A 15,833-nucleotide genomic window follows, 5' to 3' on the forward strand; every position below is an offset into this window, starting at 1 on the left:
TGAAGTTAAAGAAAGTTCTGATATATTGTCTTTTATTTTAGGTATTGCGAATTGAATACGATGGTTTGTCAATATTATTATTGAAGTTGTTATTGATCGTCGAGAGTTGAAAAAGTTCAACCTGAGGCTTGAATCTAAATTATGAAATCTGCTCGTTTTGAGTTGTAGCCTAGTCGCTTGCGCCTGCCTTCAATTGGCAGCTGTTGAATAACAGATGCTGTTCGGTATCTGGCACTTGCCTCTCTGATATGCGGTTGATGGGTAACCGAGGAAAGAGGTGGCTGCTATAGAGGAAAGAGGTGGTTCCTATAGAGGCAAAACATTAGGTACCTACCCGAATCCCCTTAGTTGATCAGGAGCTCATTGAAAGAGGCACGTCTCGAGTACAACTTCCCGATCTGAGAATTCATTAACTTTAATAGGAGTATTTACATCTAGGCAGGGACCCCCTTTATATGACGTTTCTATAAACTTAAAATATACATACATACATCTACATCTTATAAAGGCGGCAACTCCTCCCTACATATTGGACACTGCAGCCTAAATCGCATCCAACCCTCAAGGCAAGCGCTGTGAAAGACGTGCCGACATGGTGTGACCATATACGCGCGGCGGGCAAACACACCCGCCACGCCTCCTGCCGTTGGATCGTCGTCTCCTGCTCTTACAACTGGCACTTCTAGCACTTCTCTACAGATAGCGCAGTCGATGACATGTATATTCGGGCGTTTCTTATCCTTGCTTGTCCCCTCCTCGCCTGTCCTTACCCGTTCTAGCGGGCTGTTGGGCGCAGCCACTAGACCGATTGGCAGCCCGCCCGCTTCGATATTATCCTCTCGAAGCACAGGGTGGTACTCCCAAGCCTCTGGCATCCAGCCCTTGGGTACGCCGAAGCGAGGTCCGAGTACAAACTGCGCCGCTAATATCCATATCTGGATCCAGAGCCAGCCGGCGAGCGCGATAAAAGCAGTCCAGTCGGGCTCCGCGAAAGCGAAGTTATTCGGTACGATGTAGAAATACGCGATGGGCAATAGGCGTAGGATCGACTGGCCGACAACAAAGCGCCACGATAGCGCTCTACGGCAGTTGCGGTACACGTTACGATATATCTGTGGGATCCATAGGGAGAGGTAGATGAAAAGCACGATGTTGAAGTATGCGGCGCGGATGCTGGGCCGCCAGCTTGCCGCGGCGAGACTTAGGAAAAGGATAGTAATCCCAATGAGTAGGAGGCGGCCGAATATATTGCTTAACTGTGTCCGAAGATTCTGGGCGGTTGGTGTGGTAGGCCCTGCAGTTACCGGAGCCGGAAGGGTGGCATTGTTGGTATCGTTGGCTGTGACTTCGGCAATTTCGGCGTCAATATCTTGATCCGAAGGGATAATAATCGGTGGAGATGCTGGTCGACGAGTGATGTTTGTAGCAGTAGCAGCAGTAGCAGCAGTAGTAGTAGTAGTGGTAGTAGTCTCACGAGCGTTGTTAGATGGATTGGGCGAATTTACCACGTTTGCTGCATTTGCAGGCGTATTTTGTCGCTCCCTCTCCCGTTCTTGTCGTCGCCATTCAGGTTCTTGGACCTTGTGGATCTCGGCTAGGAAAAACGTCCCAACAGTCATAGATAGAAATGAGACACAAGTAATAGCAAGCGAAGGTAATAACGTAGTCGACGCCGAGAAACTCCACGCGGCTGCCCCGGTGAAGAGCATGCCGTCAGCAAGTAACATCATACAGCCAGTGTAGAAGCTGACACGACCCAACGTTGAAGGCGTAGAGGTCTCCCTCATTTGCATCTTTAGGAGTTGAAGTTGACCAAACACGATTAACGCAAGACTTAGAAGGAATGTGCTGACGCTATGGAGAAAGATTTCTTGTTTCACGCCGACCATGTGGTTTCCGTCGGCCGGCGCGTATGCCGGAGGGCCTTTGGTTTCGAGAAAAAAGGCACAATCAGGGGAATACACAACAGCCGACATTTGAAGCCGTGGTATTCGCCGGTGCCCCGTGCCCTGAGGAAAACGAAGCTCATTTTCGATATCTTGAATAGCTTTAGCTACATTTTCTGGACCTGTGAGACTTGGCTGTACTTGTAATATGTTCTGATCTAGAGGGTGGATTTGAATATAAATTAGGTATTCGCAATGCGGAGATGGATTCCAAGTTTCACCCGGCTCTAAATTAGACGTCCAGGGATCGAGTTGCTCAGTAAATGTATGCTGCTCCTTTCTCCTGAGGGCGGCATCAAGGGTTCTGTTCAGGAGCGCTTTGCTAGATTCGAAGAAATCGGGTCGGGTTGTAAGATGAGGCAATCCGAAAATACCGGCGAACTTTTCGCTTGTCGTAGTAAGAAGCATGGTACCCTGACGTGGCCAGTGAACACCATGGAGTCGCATTTCCCAGCTACTCCCGGTACCTTCAACGTCGTCGATATTAGCCGTTGCCGAGACTTCCCGGGCTTTGACTTCTGCTTTCTCAAGTCTTGTCTTGTCTATTTCCGCTGGTTCCGTCGCATCATCTTCGTTGTCTTCGATACGCACCATTATTTTCCCTTCTGCACCGGTTGCATTTCTGCTCCAGTCAGAGTTTGATGCGGCCCATGTAACATCTGGGCTGATCTGGCTGAGGTTATAACTCGAATGATATCTCGGCGAAGATGTGTTCGCCCTCTGCCACCAGCCGTGTACCACTCCCGTCGCATTTTGCCATACTGGCTGTGCTACCTCCGGGATTCCCACGGCATTCGTACTCCACTCTTCGCACCGATTCTTGAAACGCTGGAGGTCTTCCCACGCATAGCCGTCCTCCTCTCGAAACCCCGTTAGGTTCAAGTACTTGGTTTCGGTCTCGGGCGGGTCGTCGGTAAGCCGCGGTGAGAAGTCACCCCATTGCGTACTATTTAATACTCCGAGAGCGTGTCTCTGGCGCAAGAGGCGGTTTTTAATAACCGATGGGCCGGCGATGAGCCCTGGACTCGAGTCTGGACTAGTGGCAAGCCAGAATATCAAGATGATGAGGAAGACGGCGCGTGCGTTATCTTGCGGCTGAGGCATCGCAATGTATTGTTTCCATCGTGCTTAAAGCAACTATATATTCTCTAATCTCCTCAGTAGAGAATCTCTAAAAGAGAGTAGACTAGGTTCTTGCTTTATGAAGTCTGGTGGATGGTAGCTGAATATCTTGAAAGAATGATGGCTGACGGTTAGGATGACCGATTTGATTAGCTAACCTAAATGTTAGGTTAGGGAGCTTCAGTAGAGGCTTGGCTTAGTGCTTAAGCCGTTAAATGACATACATAATCGATAATCGATAAGCCCCACTACCCTGTATGTACATGTACATATAATCTATGTGTGTTAGGAGGTGCTGTTTAATATGTACATAGCCAAGTAGCCTACGCGCCGCGCAACTGACTTTCTACCAAAGTAACTGAAACAAACAGAACTCCGCTGCGTGCAGAAAGGCAAACGCCAAATAACTGCCTAATCTAAACAGATCTACGCCTATAAGCAAGTTCTATTCCTCGAGATGTCGTCTAAGAAGCCAGAGGATACTAAGAAAGAGACGGGCAACGTAAGGATATCTACCTGTAATACTCCACCAAAGGCTTTAAGCTAACGCGACTCAGAGCTCGGATGAACTGACCACAGTCGTCGAGGACCTATTAAACTCCCTATCAAGCAAGTTCGACGGTGTCTCGAGTGAAATATTCGCTAAAAGTAAGCAAGCATATCCTCTAGTTATTTGACGCTTTAGGTTATCGCGTAGCCGTCTAGAGCTTCGTCATTGACGCGGATATAGTGGACGACATGGCGCGCCGATTGGACCACCTCGAAGCTTCACTCCAAGCTAACGACGAGAACGGCGCAAATTCATCACCTAGGGCATGATAAGGGCAAAGGACAATTGGAGATTACTAGGGGCATTGCATGGCGTTTTGGGGGGAAGGGGGGCAGTTTGGTTCATCATGGTTTGTATAGGACAGACGGTACGACAATTAGACTATACAATAATGCGCCTTTCAGATTACGCACTTCCTTTCGTTATTCGTTACAAACGTTACAACACGCCCGCTCGACTTGCTTTATCTATGACGAGTCATACTATAGCTCTTCCTTCTCATCGTCGCCTGTGACCTTCTCCTCAACCTTCTTAATGAATTGCTTCAAAATGTTGGTCTTACTTTGGAGCTCATCTAGCTTAGAGGGAGCTAGGCCGCCCTTCTTGATAATACCATCTAGGCGAGCCGACTCCTTCGCAACATAGCCCTCGTTCTGAGACAGCTTGTCGAACACTCTGATATAGTATTGCGCATACTTGTACTGCGCATCTTCAGCCAGATCAGCGGCAACCTTCTTAGCCTCTGCGACTAGGTCGGCCAACTTGTCGCCGCCAGCAGCATACTTCAATGCGATGTGGTTCAGGGCGTCGATGGTACCTCCGGTCGCATCGAGGCCACCGCCGGGGACACGGTGGGTACCGGTCTTCTCGTTAAGGAAGCTAACGAGGTCCTTCTCGCTTCGGCCGCCGGAGTAGGGTTCGCCTTCGGTGGAGCCCTTGGGGAAGAACTTGATGGTCGGGTAGGAAGTAACACCCTGTTCGCTAGCAGTTGCCTTGCTATTGTCGGCTTCAGCATCAACTTTAGCGATCACAACGTTGGGCTCGTTGATGAAGTCCTCGGCTAGGGTCTCCCAGGTAGGAGCTAAAGCCTTACAGTCTGCTATATGTCAGCATATTTAGAAATCGTATTGGATAATTGGGTAATACGTACGACCGCACCAAGGAGCAGTGAAAGCAACAAGTATGTTCTTATCGCTTCCAACGATCTCTTTGAAAGTGGTGTCTGTCAACATGTTCACCTGGCTGGGCATCTCCAACTTCTTCTTAGCCTTGACGCCAGTCTTGTCGGTGATGAACTTGGTTAAACTTTCGAGATCTCGACCGCCCTGGTAGTCTATTGGCTTGTCACTCTTGCCGTCGAACCACTTGAGAGTAGGGAACCCTTGGACACCGTATTTTTGGCCTAAGGACCTCTCGGCATCGGCGTCTACCTTGGCAATCTGAACATCCTTAGAGGTAGCGAAAGCCTGGGCTAATTCTTCGTAGACGGGAGCAAGGTTCTTGCAGTGGCCGCACCAGGGGGCAAAGAACTCGACAAGAGTAGGCTTCCCAGACTTGAGCACGACGTTGTCAAAGTTGGATGGGATGAGATCAAGGACAGCCGATTTAGCTGCTACGGCGGCAGCTAGCCCGGCGAGCACGAAGCTCTTTACTAGAACCATTGTTGCTTTGTTTCGCAATCTTCTATTATATAGGTAGGTATAAAAGAAAATATGGTTATGGGAATAGTATGAGGAAGAGTGGTATAAGGTTGGCTAGGAGGTAGTGCTATTCTACCTTAATTATGAGAGTGGTAGGTCATCAATTAATGCTTTGAAATACAAAGCAGAAGATGCCACTTTGCAACGGGCAGAACGGGGTGTGGGTGAATACCGGCTGCATCATAGCTTAATGCAGAACCTGGTAAAAGTCGAGCGGGATTATCGATAAGATACTTATGTACCTGGGAGGTACCTAAGATAAGACACGTGCGTGGCAATAGTGAAGTGACTGCCTCCGGTACGTACCTAATCCTACTAGTATTCTCAACCCCTGCAACCCTTACGCGAACCACACACAATTTTCCCACTCTCAATCCATAATCTTCCAAAAACTCGCGAAAGTTTTCCGAATCGTAGTTCGACATCCAGCAACATACCGCAACCCTACCATTCGTGATCACCGTTATCGCAACACCACATCCGACAATATGTCTCACGAATCCGTCTGGAACTCGCGACCGCGAACGTACGGCAAGGGCTCTCGTGGCTGGTATGTCTTGATATTCTCGAGGACTTCTATCTCGATGAAGTTCATTAGCTAATGTAGTGTAGCCGTGTCTGCACCCACAAGGCCGGTTTGATCCGCAAGTACGGCCTCAACATCTGCCGTCAGTGCTTCCGTGAGAAGTCCTCCGATATTGGCTTTGTCAAGGTACGAATAAAATCAGCAACGATACGATGTCGGCAACGAGACTAACTCTCCACGTAGCACCGATAAACGCCCTTCAAAATGTGACTTTCTTTCCTACCACGATATCTCTCGTCAGGCATCGTCAATGCGACTGCGGAAATGGAGTTGTTGGTTTTTATTAGGAACAGGGTTGAGCATTTCCCTTGAGGCATTGGTATAGGCTTGCGTGGAAGGAAAATGAGCAAATGGCTCTTCGGTTCGACTAGACAACTAAACCACCACGACAATGCTTACGAGAATTCGATGATATTATCCGTTCTTGCACCGTATAAAATGTGACGATTTTCTTTCAGGCCCTCCGATTCAATTCGAACGAAGATCTCGTTTATTTCTCAAGGGGGTAGATACCCACTAGTCCATTCCTCAACCAGGGTGATGCGAGAGAAATAATTTCATTCGCTTGATACTAGAGAGTTTGCTGTAGCCTGCTAACTAAAATTTCTATAAAAAGTTGCCTGGCTCTGATGCTTCTTAAGACAGACATGGCCATAAGGAAACGAGGCAAAGACGTGGCTTCATATCGTGACCTATTTCGGCTTTACAGCACGACCCACGACCAGGCCCAGAAGCCTCAAATGGTATAATCATCTTAATCCCGAACTTCACATGTTCAACGCTCCGCCTCAAGAATGAGCCTGATTCAAATGTTGATACTTTATCGGGCAACATTTACCTAAATTCATCCGTCTCTCCAAGTCAATACACTCCTCGGCGGAGAGCGGCATACTCATTTAGGAGAGAATGGCCCATGGTCGTGATGCCAAGAACCGGGAATATCAACGGGGGTAATGTTTTTTTTTTCTTTTTGGACTATATGCGTATGTGTGATAATCTTTACATATATTGTTCGTGATGGGTCTTCATGCGACTGAGCAAGTTCCACTGCCTGCATACCATGGATCGTTACACAAAGCCGCAATGGTGTCGTTGAGATTGAGTTATATCCTGAATATTCCCATCTTTATTCCCGTTGACCTCGATCAAACATATAGATCCATCTCAGCTATCCGCATGTTATCCGGGGACTGATTGGTTTATTTGGACCGTCCCGTCGTAGTAAGTACTACTCTGATGCTGTTCGGCATTTGATTACCCTGGTCATCCAATACACCCATGGGTGAAAGTATCTGCAGTAGAGCCGCCACTGCCATATCTCGCTTATAACGCCTCCAAATGTACTATTGATACATGTGGGCGCCACCCACTTGGAAACTAGGGGGGGTGGTAGGTGTGCTCCTACCTTAGTATCCCCGGTACGTATCCGAGGGAACTATGCGCTTGCCTCAAAGCTGCGACGAGGTGAAAGAACGGCAGGCAGGGGCCTTGACAAAGGTCATTCACTGCACGCCTCGAGTTAAAAGGAGTGGAGCTTTTAGTTTTTTGTTGACTTGAGATGTAAGATATATTAAGATATATCTATAACAATGTCCCAGCTTTATAGAGGCAGGAAGAGACGGCTTCTCTTAGCAAAGCAGCCACAGACATCCTCTTACCTTTACTCTCTTGTATTTGGTTTACTTACTCTATGAACCATGGCAGGATTCCACGAGTTGATACCGAATGTCATCAAGAGGAGGATAAATCAAAAGCGTCCTCTTCTCAAGACTTGTCATCCGGATCGTGCTCCTATTGAAGTGACATTTGCTATACTCGACAATGCCGTCAATAGGGCTGCCTGGTTCCTAACCGAACACCTTCCTTCGGACGAATACTTCATATGGATGTCTCAGAGTGACGCTCGGTATATGATATGGATTATAGCCGCCATGAAGACTGGAAAAGTCGTGGTACTCCCGTCTCTAAGCAATCGAGTCTCCGCCAATATTCGCTTATTCGAAACAGTCGGAGCCAAGCATATGCTATATGGACCTGAGTCGTCAGGGGCACTCTCAGAACTCGTTAGTAAGGCCAGTCCAACTGTGACTGCTAGACCAGGCCTATCTCTCGAGGAAATGCTATCCCCAGAACCTGTTCCCGACTACCCTTTCGATAAGACCTATGATGAGATTAAAACTAAGCGGTTCATGGGCTTGCACACTTCTGGAACTTCAGGTTAGGCTCTTATTTCAAGTTTAATTGTTATTATTTTTTCATATCCTCTTATTTATTTTGTAGAATTCCGTCCTATTATTTCCCATATCAGCTTTGATATGCGACGGGTGAATTTCTTCGTTCAACTTGGTTATACTTATCAGCAATACTAACATATTCTCGAGTAAAACAGGCCATCCGAAGCCAATCTGGTGGACTCACTCCCACCTCGAATGCCTATTCTCTCCCCTAGAGAAGGGTGTCTTCCCTGAGGGTATCCACGTAGAGAGACCGACATGTAGCACGCTTGCTAACCACGATGTTCTCATCATCGGGTCACAATCTCATGTAAGTCATTTTCTCATATATATTCTTGAGAGTACAAACCCATATTCTAACTAAGACAGGCCGGCGCCATGTATATCACTATGGTCTCACTACATTCCGAAATGACAGCGATCCTCATGCATCCTGACGTTCCCATTAGCCCAGCCAGTATTACAGACGTCATTAACCAGTCCGGTGCTAATAGTCTGATTTGTCCGGCCGTGCCTATTGAGAATATGCTAGACTACCCACCCGGCCTCGAAGCCTTCTCACGCCTTAAACATATCGGCTACGTAGGCGGACCTATCAACCCTGTGCTCGGTGCCAGGGTTGCTGAGGTTACGCCACACCTGTATAGTCTAATTGGAAGCACGGAGGGCGCCTTGATGCATATGAATTATTCGCCCAATTCGGAGAACTGGGATGCAATACGCTTTGTCGAGGTCGGCCAGCGTATGGAGGAGGTCCTCCCTGGCTTGTATGAGCTTGTTTTCCCCCGTACTCCGACCATTGATCGCCTCTACGCATACTTCCGCTCCTACCCAGATCTCGAGCATGAATATCGTACGAAAGACCTCTTCTCCCCGGTCCCCGGCCAGCCCGGCTGGTGGCGTTTCCGCGGTCGCACTGATAATTGGGTCGTCATGGCCAATGGGTATAAGATGGATCCGACAGACTTTGAGGCTATCGTGACCGCACACCCGGATGTCCGCGGCGTTATTGTGGGAGGCTCTCACCGCTTTCGGCTATGCATGCTCGTCGAATTGTACGAACACCTCCTTCCGACAACCAACGATGAGGCTCAAGCCGCGCTTGAGGAACTCTGGCCTACAATCCAGGGGGCTAACAAGTCCTCTCCAAAATTCGGACAGATTCCTCGTGAGCTCGTTTTGTTCGTCCGCCCAGGCAAGCCGTTCTTACGTGCTGGCAAGGGCACTATTCAGCGGCAGCTCACATTGCAGGCGTATGAAGACGAGATCGATGCGCTATACGAGCGCGTTGAGAGCGGCATCCTGGTCAGCGATTTAGACCCCATTACTTCACTCACGCCGGAAGGGCTTATGCCCGTGCTCACGCAGCTGTTCCAGCAGGCACTTGACTCGCACGATGTCAATGTTGATACCGACGTCTTCGCATGTGGGCTTGACTCTAATGGTGTTACTCTTACTGTTTCGCGGCTGAAGGCTGCACTACGTAATTACGGCGTATCTGAAGACGTTCTGAATGGCATCCACATCAGTCTTTTATACAGCTCCACCAACGCGCGATCCCTCGCTCACACACTGTCCGCTTACCTTGGAGAAGGAAGTGGCAAGAGCAAAGCAGAGATCCCAGATGGTGGAGTTGCAGATATGCTAGCCAAGTACCTCCCAGCCTCTCGGCACCCACGCGCCCAAGCCATTATCTTAACAGGATCCACGGGATCTCTTGGGACATATCTACTCGCGGCGCTACAAGCACAGCCTGAGTCCCGCGTACGCCGTATATTCTGTCTAAACCGGGCCGCAGACGCAGCATCCAAGCAAGCCGCGGCGCTGAAGTCGCGTGGGCTTCCACCAGCTCAGGAGTCGAGCGGTCGCGTGGTATTTATATCAGGTAAGGACTTGGGGGCGCCGCGCTTGGGCTTAACACCTAAGGACTACGATTTACTCCTAACTGAAACTACGGCCATAATCCACAACGCCTGGCCTGTAAATTTCCTTCTCCCACTACAGTCCTTCGAACCATCGATTGCAGGATTAGTACACCTACTCGAACTCGCAAAGAATGGCGCACAGCGGCCGGCAGTGCTTTTTGTGTCGAGTATTTCGGCGGCAATGGGTACGGCCCGCGACGTACCGGAGGAAGTTCTATCCGAGCCAGCGGAACTTGTCCTGCGACAGGGTTACGCGCGTTCGAAGTACGTTGGGGAGCGATTGCTAGATGCGTGGGCGCTAGCAGGTGCAGCAAATAAGAGACGCGCCGCCGTCCTGCGCGTTGGTCAGGTCGCGGGCCCCGTGGCGGCAGGGGGTGCTTGGAACCCCTGGGAGTGGTTCCCGAGTCTAGTGCGCAGTTCCAAGTTCCTGGGCGTACTGCCGCGTAGTCTCGGCACAAGCAGCCGTGTTGAGTGGGTGCCAGTAGACGAGCTCAGTAAGATTATTCTAGAGGTCGTTGACGAAGTAACTGGTATCGACGACGAAGACAACACTTCCTCTGGGAAAGGCGAGCAAAGAGGCGCCAAAGTATACAACCTCGTCAACCCCCATGCCGTACCCTTCTCCGACCTCGTCCCCGCGCTGCAGGAAAAGGGCATCGCGGATAAAACCATACCCCTCGAGTCCTGGATCGAGGCTCTCGAGCGCAGTAGTTACGAGCGGAAGAAGAGTGCGCAGGATAACCCTGCGGTCAAGTTGTTGGATTTCTATAAGTCGATTGTACCGCACCACGGCGGCGACGGTGTGAAGAGGAATGTAAATGGAGAGGTTAAGAACGAAGGCGGGGGTAGTAAGGGAGGAGAAGACGATTATACCTGGCGTGTTTACAATACCCTGCGTGCGAGTCCGACGGCGAGAGCACTCAAGCCGGTGAATACGGAGTGGGTGAAGCTGTGGGTTGACCGTTGGGGATTCTGATTGTTAAGCGGAAAGGTTATATATACTTACCCGAGTGAGAATTGCGAAGTGCATGGAATATGAGATATAAATTTCTTAATATCCATATATAGATAGGGGCAAACTGCCCGGCCTCCAAATGTTATAACAGGGCCACCTTAGGTACTCAAAGTCGCCCTCAAGCAATGCATTTTTATGTCCTAATTCACAGAAAAAATATTCAAATCAGACGCTTTCAATTTTTATATCTCATTAGCTTATTATATACTACTATATACCCTGTAAGCGGCATTTAGTCGTATCAAATGCGATGCGTCTATCAAGTGGTATCTCAAATATTGACACCCTCTCCAAGGCCCAAGATCAAAATGCTCCTTTAAACCAGAGCGCCTTGCCTTGTCATGTACCCTCATAGTCTATATTAGAAGGGATATCTTGCGCAACGCCGGCAAAACGCCTTTATGCCCCATTATACCTGCTCTTAGGCCCGGCGTACTACAGGTATAGTAGGCCGGACGGAGCCCCTTACTTTTTCTTCCTCTTCTCCTTTTAAGTAGCCTATGCCGCTACTGTTAGCGGCTCGAATGGCTACTATTGATGCATCTTCTAGGTACCCTCTAAAGTGTTGGGCACCTAAGCCGAACCGAGATTCTATACCTTTAGTGTATGTTTAGTCTATTTCGTGGATCCGAATTCATTCAAGGGTTACTGACGTAGCTCCTCGCACGTCTTAAATCCTGATCTTCGGAATCGTCTTCTCGAACAACGGGGCCGATGCCCTCGCTCGCGCTGGCGACCTTCTCGTCGTCCTCGCCGGCGTAGGCGTACTTGCTCTTTTGCCGGATGCGCGGGCCGTAAGTCCAGAACAGGAACGGGATACCGCAGCATGCGAGACTGAGGAACGCGAGAAGTGTGCTGGCCCATTCGTAGCCTAGACGCGCGTACATCTGGTTTGTGAACAGAACCACGGCCGCACCCCAGAACGAACGGATACATGTCTTGGCTGCGAGGGCGGAGGCGGCTTGGTGCTGGTATGCGTCGACGAGGTAGTTGTTGGCGCTGTTGTAGAGGAAGATGAAGCCGAAACCGATGGGGAAGCCACCGAGAGCGGGGCCGACCCAGGTGAGGCGGGGGTACGATGTCCAGGCGAAGATGAACAGACCTATGGGGATGCACCAGCAGGAGCACATCATGGGGATAAGACGTAGCTCCGGCGGGGGAAGGCCGTTGTGCTTAGCGATGAGTTTTCGGTAGTGTGCGTTAACCAGGGGAGCACAGATGGCCGAGCATATGACACCGATAGCTAGGGGAATGCTATTGGATATGGGTTAGCTATCTACTGAACTGGAGGGACTAAATAGGGGTAAAGTGTTTACTTACAACATGAGACCGGTGATACCGGCAGAGTATCCCTTGCCTTCCTGGAAAATGATAGGGAAGGCAACGAAGAACATGTACAGCAGGCCGTATAGTACGGACATGTACAGGCTGATTAAAAAGACGATCAATTCTCCAAAGAGAAGTTGGAAAGGTCGAATCAAGAAAATCGCCAGCCGTTCACCGAGGGGTCGCTTGTCGATGTCTTCTTCTGTAACGTAGTCTGGTTGGCCAGTTTGCTCGCGCATCTTCCTTGCTCGCTTGGCTAGGATCGTGGGCGCGTACGTCTCGGGGACGGTGAATGTGATTAGGACCCAGACGATAAAGGCGAGGATTAAGTGAATCCAGTAAAGCCAACGCCAGCCGGCGGCATCAGATAGGAAACCACCGACGAGAGGACCGACTATAGGTTATGTGTTAGTGACCAGTGATACCAGGATGGGTCTTGGATTATAAGAGCACTTACCAGCAGGACCGATAAAAGGAGCGGCGGAGAAGGCAGCCATTGGAATACCTCTCTCCTCGGATCTCCAGAGATCGGCTAGGGTACCACCGACCAGCGTCATAGGCGCAGAGAAGGCGATACCATCAATAGCTCGAGCAACTAGGAGAGTTTCAATGTTCTTCGCAACAGCACCGGGGATGATGAAGACCACGGCGACTAGCAGTGTCGTCCCATAGATAATTCGTCTTCCATAGATTTCAGATAGCGGTGCGAATATCATAGGTCCTTTTTGATCGTTAGTCGCTTTTCATATTATCGATTGCTTCAGGGAGGGAGGCTTCACTTACCGACACCGAATCCCACGACGAACAATGTGATACTTAGCAGTGCAACCTCGTCACTAACATTGAATTCCTTGGCTACACCAGCAATATCGGGCGTGACGACACTGGACGAGAAGGCTACGACGAAACATGTCGCGGCCACGACCATGGTGCAGTACCACTTATATGCCTTCGACCAGTTCTTAGGGTTCTCGGGGTCGTTTGGCACGAATGTGACGAGTTTGTAGCGGTGCTCTCCATCTGGTTCTACCGGGCCGGGTATCTGACCACTGGGTACTTCTGTGGTATATTCCGAAAGGTTGGCGTCGCCGGAGAGTGTTCGGTAGGGTAAGTTGATATCCAAGTTCGGATCTCGAATTGTCTCCTTGGTAGAAGTTCGAGCTAATGGGTTTGTAGGCTTGCGAGCCAGCGAGCCAGGGATGATTGCCCCATACTCGACTCGGTCGGCCTGGTCGACTCGATCGGTTTGATTATTATTAGGTTGTATGGACGGGCCCTCCGTAGTGGGCACTTCGTAGGGGTCCATGTTGATTTATTATCCTTTTATCCTTGAGGAATGTAAAAGGAAAGGTATCTCAGGATATTACACGACGAGCGTGGGAATGTTTATGGATCTCTACCAGAAGCGCAAAGGGGGGCGGGATCCATCCTTTATATATGAGAAGGACATGACCCTTGAAATTCTAGGCCACAAGCCTTCGGGTAATGAATAGTCTATTCGAGGGATACCATTGGTCCATACGAGGCGGTAGGAAGTTTTTGAAGTAAGAGAAAGAACTGGATGCTGCCCGATGGCGGAGCCACCGAGATTTCCTATTAGAGTATATCCCCATTGTTATGCGAGAGAGGATAGGCCTGTGGGTTGTTGATAATGGCGAAGCTGTAAACCTGGTAAGGCTTAATTTGGAACACATTTAGCTTTTCAGACGCGAGAGCGCGAGTCAAGTCAGATATGGTAGAGGAAGGGAGATGGCTCGGCGAATTTCGGTGTTGCGAAGGATCCACAGGGCCGGGACCCACAAGGATCGGGGCCACACGGCTCGAATTCCACGGCCGGAACGTTGGCGATTGAGGAAGTTGAAAGCATTCTGAGGTCAATTAGGAGTCATAAGCAATTGATAATTGGAAAATGATCTACATAACGGCTTAATTCAATAGCCAAATAATCACCTGTAAAAAAAAACTCATCATAATGAGCAGACATTTAAAAGCAGGGGAAAAGTGGTGTCGTGTCGTAAGGGTTGAATCACATTCGACTGTGGGCGTTTTTCCTCCTCGAGCCGCAAATTCCAGGGGTCCCACTCTTTGCAGCTTGAAAGCTAAGGAAAAGCTAGGGACCCACAGGAACAGAAAACTCAGTACCGGGCTTACTCGATTAGGTAAGACCCAAGAGAACGGAAGCCAGTCAATCGATCGATAAAGTCTCGTTTACCGGTTTGAGGTTTCATTTTTCCCCTGTGCGACTTTGTAAGACTAACGTGAGATGGTATGCAACTATTAATATAAAGACGGACGGACGGACTGGCAGCTTCCCAAGAGTTATCGTCGTCGACTGTTTCTACTGTTGCTACTCATTTCTATCTTTTTGAAATATGTATATTCAAAGTGGAAAAAGTCCAAAACAAACAACGGTATCTTATCGACAAACGCAAAAACGGGCTGAACCGGTTGCCGCTAACGATCTCGTTGTGGGCCTCTGATAATAGGATGACGGGGATAAGCAATTGGATGCCCTAACCTACAGTAGGTGATCCTTCTTTTTTACATGTGCTCCTAACGTTTCTGCAGTAATATAAGAAGGCTTGGCGGTTTAAAATACCTCTCTTCTTCTTCTTCTCCAACAGCGACTTCGGGTGATAAACCGTTGAATAGAGAGGATCTCGAAGCTCATGATCTCATTCACGCTTATCATCTGCTTGAAGCTCATCATCATTACCAGCTATGTCTAGCGGATTCTCTTGATGAGCTAAGTTCAGTTACATCGTCTATGTACGAGCATACATACATACGATAGACCACTGTGTTGCTTTGGACATTCATACAAACCTCTGATAAAGAATACTACAGGGTTCACGACGCGTGTTTTTCGAGATCGATTAGGGCAGGGTAAGGCCGTGGAACGGAAAAAAGAGCCGGGACATAATGGGTCCAGTTAGCCAAGATGCAGTAGCCGATGGGAAGGGACCCTCTTGGTGGTCTCGGCGACGCTGCCTATTCGCCGCCGAAGCTTGTCAGAGAGCTTGTCTGGGCCCGAGCGGCGTCCAAGGCTTGAAACGGGCTTACCTAAGGGGAAAAGCTAACCCGGGAATAATATCCTCGGTAATAAAGAGAGAAGCTTGGCTATCTTCAGGAACAACTTTTAATATTTACTCGCTTCATCATAAAAGTTCGCCCGCCCGGCTAACAAAAAAAACCTCCTGGCTAACCACGGCGCTTCACGTACGAAAGAATACCCGACGAATCCTCCTTCTTAATTCATTTACGTATCAATAGTCTCGTCGATGTCATTATCACCTGCCTTGCTTTCTACGCTATGGTATACCGAAACCGGCTAATGGCTACCAGGGGATTATTATTATTTCAACGGAACTTGGCGATCAGAATTCAAAAGCAGGGCCTAATGCCAATACCGCCGTTAGTGAGGACGCT

General features: G+C 49.2%; 6 protein-coding genes across 6 annotated transcripts; 3 read left to right on the forward strand and 3 right to left on the reverse strand.

The window, feature by feature from the left end:
* Nucleotides 1-164: 164 nt before the first annotated feature.
* Nucleotides 165-3,227, reverse strand: F5Y00DRAFT_236484 (transmembrane E3 ubiquitin-protein ligase). The gene has a single exon (XM_048007705.1). The coding sequence runs from the start codon at nucleotides 3,048-3,050 to the stop codon at nucleotides 501-503; it is 2,550 nt and encodes an 849-aa protein (XP_047864979.1). The 5' UTR covers nucleotides 3,051-3,227; the 3' UTR covers nucleotides 165-500.
* Nucleotides 3,228-3,287: 60 nt separating this feature from the next.
* Nucleotides 3,288-3,952, forward strand: F5Y00DRAFT_236486 (heat shock factor binding protein 1-domain-containing protein). The gene is made up of 3 exons (XM_048007706.1): nucleotides 3,288-3,570; nucleotides 3,626-3,716; nucleotides 3,799-3,952. The coding sequence occupies exons 1-3, from the start codon at nucleotides 3,526-3,528 to the stop codon at nucleotides 3,885-3,887; spliced, it is 225 nt and encodes a 74-aa protein (XP_047864980.1). The 5' UTR covers nucleotides 3,288-3,525; the 3' UTR covers nucleotides 3,888-3,952.
* On the reverse strand, nucleotides 3,953-5,497 carry F5Y00DRAFT_236488 (disulfide isomerase). Its single transcript, XM_048007707.1, has 2 exons — nucleotides 4,769-5,497; nucleotides 3,953-4,714 (listed from the first exon to the last, which is right to left on the reverse strand). Exons 1-2 carry the CDS (start codon nucleotides 5,277-5,279, stop codon nucleotides 4,101-4,103), a joined length of 1,125 nt encoding a protein of 374 aa, XP_047864981.1. The 5' UTR covers nucleotides 5,280-5,497; the 3' UTR covers nucleotides 3,953-4,100.
* A 309-nt stretch (nucleotides 5,498-5,806) lies between these two features.
* On the forward strand, nucleotides 5,807-6,075 carry F5Y00DRAFT_253020 (ribosomal protein S14; the record flags this gene model as incomplete). Its single annotated transcript, XM_048009994.1, has 2 exons — nucleotides 5,807-5,868; nucleotides 5,931-6,075. The coding sequence occupies 2 exons, from the start codon at nucleotides 5,807-5,809 to the stop codon at nucleotides 6,073-6,075; spliced, it is 207 nt and encodes a 68-aa protein (XP_047864982.1).
* Nucleotides 6,076-7,601: 1,526 nt separating this feature from the next.
* On the forward strand, nucleotides 7,602-11,039 carry F5Y00DRAFT_269699 (acetyl-CoA synthetase-like protein; the record flags this gene model as incomplete). Its single annotated transcript, XM_048012488.1, has 3 exons — nucleotides 7,602-8,121; nucleotides 8,294-8,448; nucleotides 8,508-11,039. The coding sequence occupies 3 exons, from the start codon at nucleotides 7,602-7,604 to the stop codon at nucleotides 11,037-11,039; spliced, it is 3,207 nt and encodes a 1,068-aa protein (XP_047864983.1).
* A 677-nt stretch (nucleotides 11,040-11,716) lies between these two features.
* On the reverse strand, nucleotides 11,717-14,237 carry F5Y00DRAFT_269703 (MFS general substrate transporter; the record flags this gene model as incomplete). Its single annotated transcript, XM_048012489.1, has 4 exons — nucleotides 13,188-14,237; nucleotides 12,862-13,125; nucleotides 12,399-12,798; nucleotides 11,717-12,332 (listed from the first exon to the last, which is right to left on the reverse strand). Exons 1-4 carry the CDS (start codon nucleotides 13,708-13,710, stop codon nucleotides 11,717-11,719), a joined length of 1,803 nt encoding a protein of 600 aa, XP_047864984.1. The 5' UTR covers nucleotides 13,711-14,237.
* Between the last annotated feature and the right edge of the window lie 1,596 nt (nucleotides 14,238-15,833).

The sequence above is a fragment of the Daldinia vernicosa genome, assembly GCF_022497035.1.
Source record: "Daldinia vernicosa strain CBS 139.73 unplaced genomic scaffold F5Y00scaffold_22, whole genome shotgun sequence".
Lineage (NCBI taxonomy): Eukaryota > Fungi > Ascomycota > Sordariomycetes > Xylariales > Hypoxylaceae > Daldinia > Daldinia vernicosa.

Coding starts and splice junctions, on each gene's coding strand:
- F5Y00DRAFT_236484 (XM_048007705.1), bottom strand. CDS start 3,050: ATGCCTCAGCCGCAAGATAACGCACGCGCCGTCTTCCTCATCATCTTG.
- F5Y00DRAFT_236486 (XM_048007706.1), top strand. CDS start 3,526: ATGTCGTCTAAGAAGCCAGAGGATACTAAGAAAGAGACGGGCAAC. Junction 3,571..3,625: donor CTAAGAAAGAGACGGGCAAC/GTAAGGATATCT, acceptor AACGCGACTCAG/AGCTCGGATGAACTGACCAC. Junction 3,717..3,798: donor GAGTGAAATATTCGCTAAAA/GTAAGCAAGCAT, acceptor ACGCGGATATAG/TGGACGACATGGCGCGCCGA.
- F5Y00DRAFT_236488 (XM_048007707.1), bottom strand. CDS start 5,279: ATGGTTCTAGTAAAGAGCTTCGTGCTCGCCGGGCTAGCTGCCGCCGTA. Junction 4,715..4,768: donor CACTGCTCCTTGGTGCGGTC/GTACGTATTACC, acceptor GACATATAGCAG/ACTGTAAGGCTTTAGCTCCT.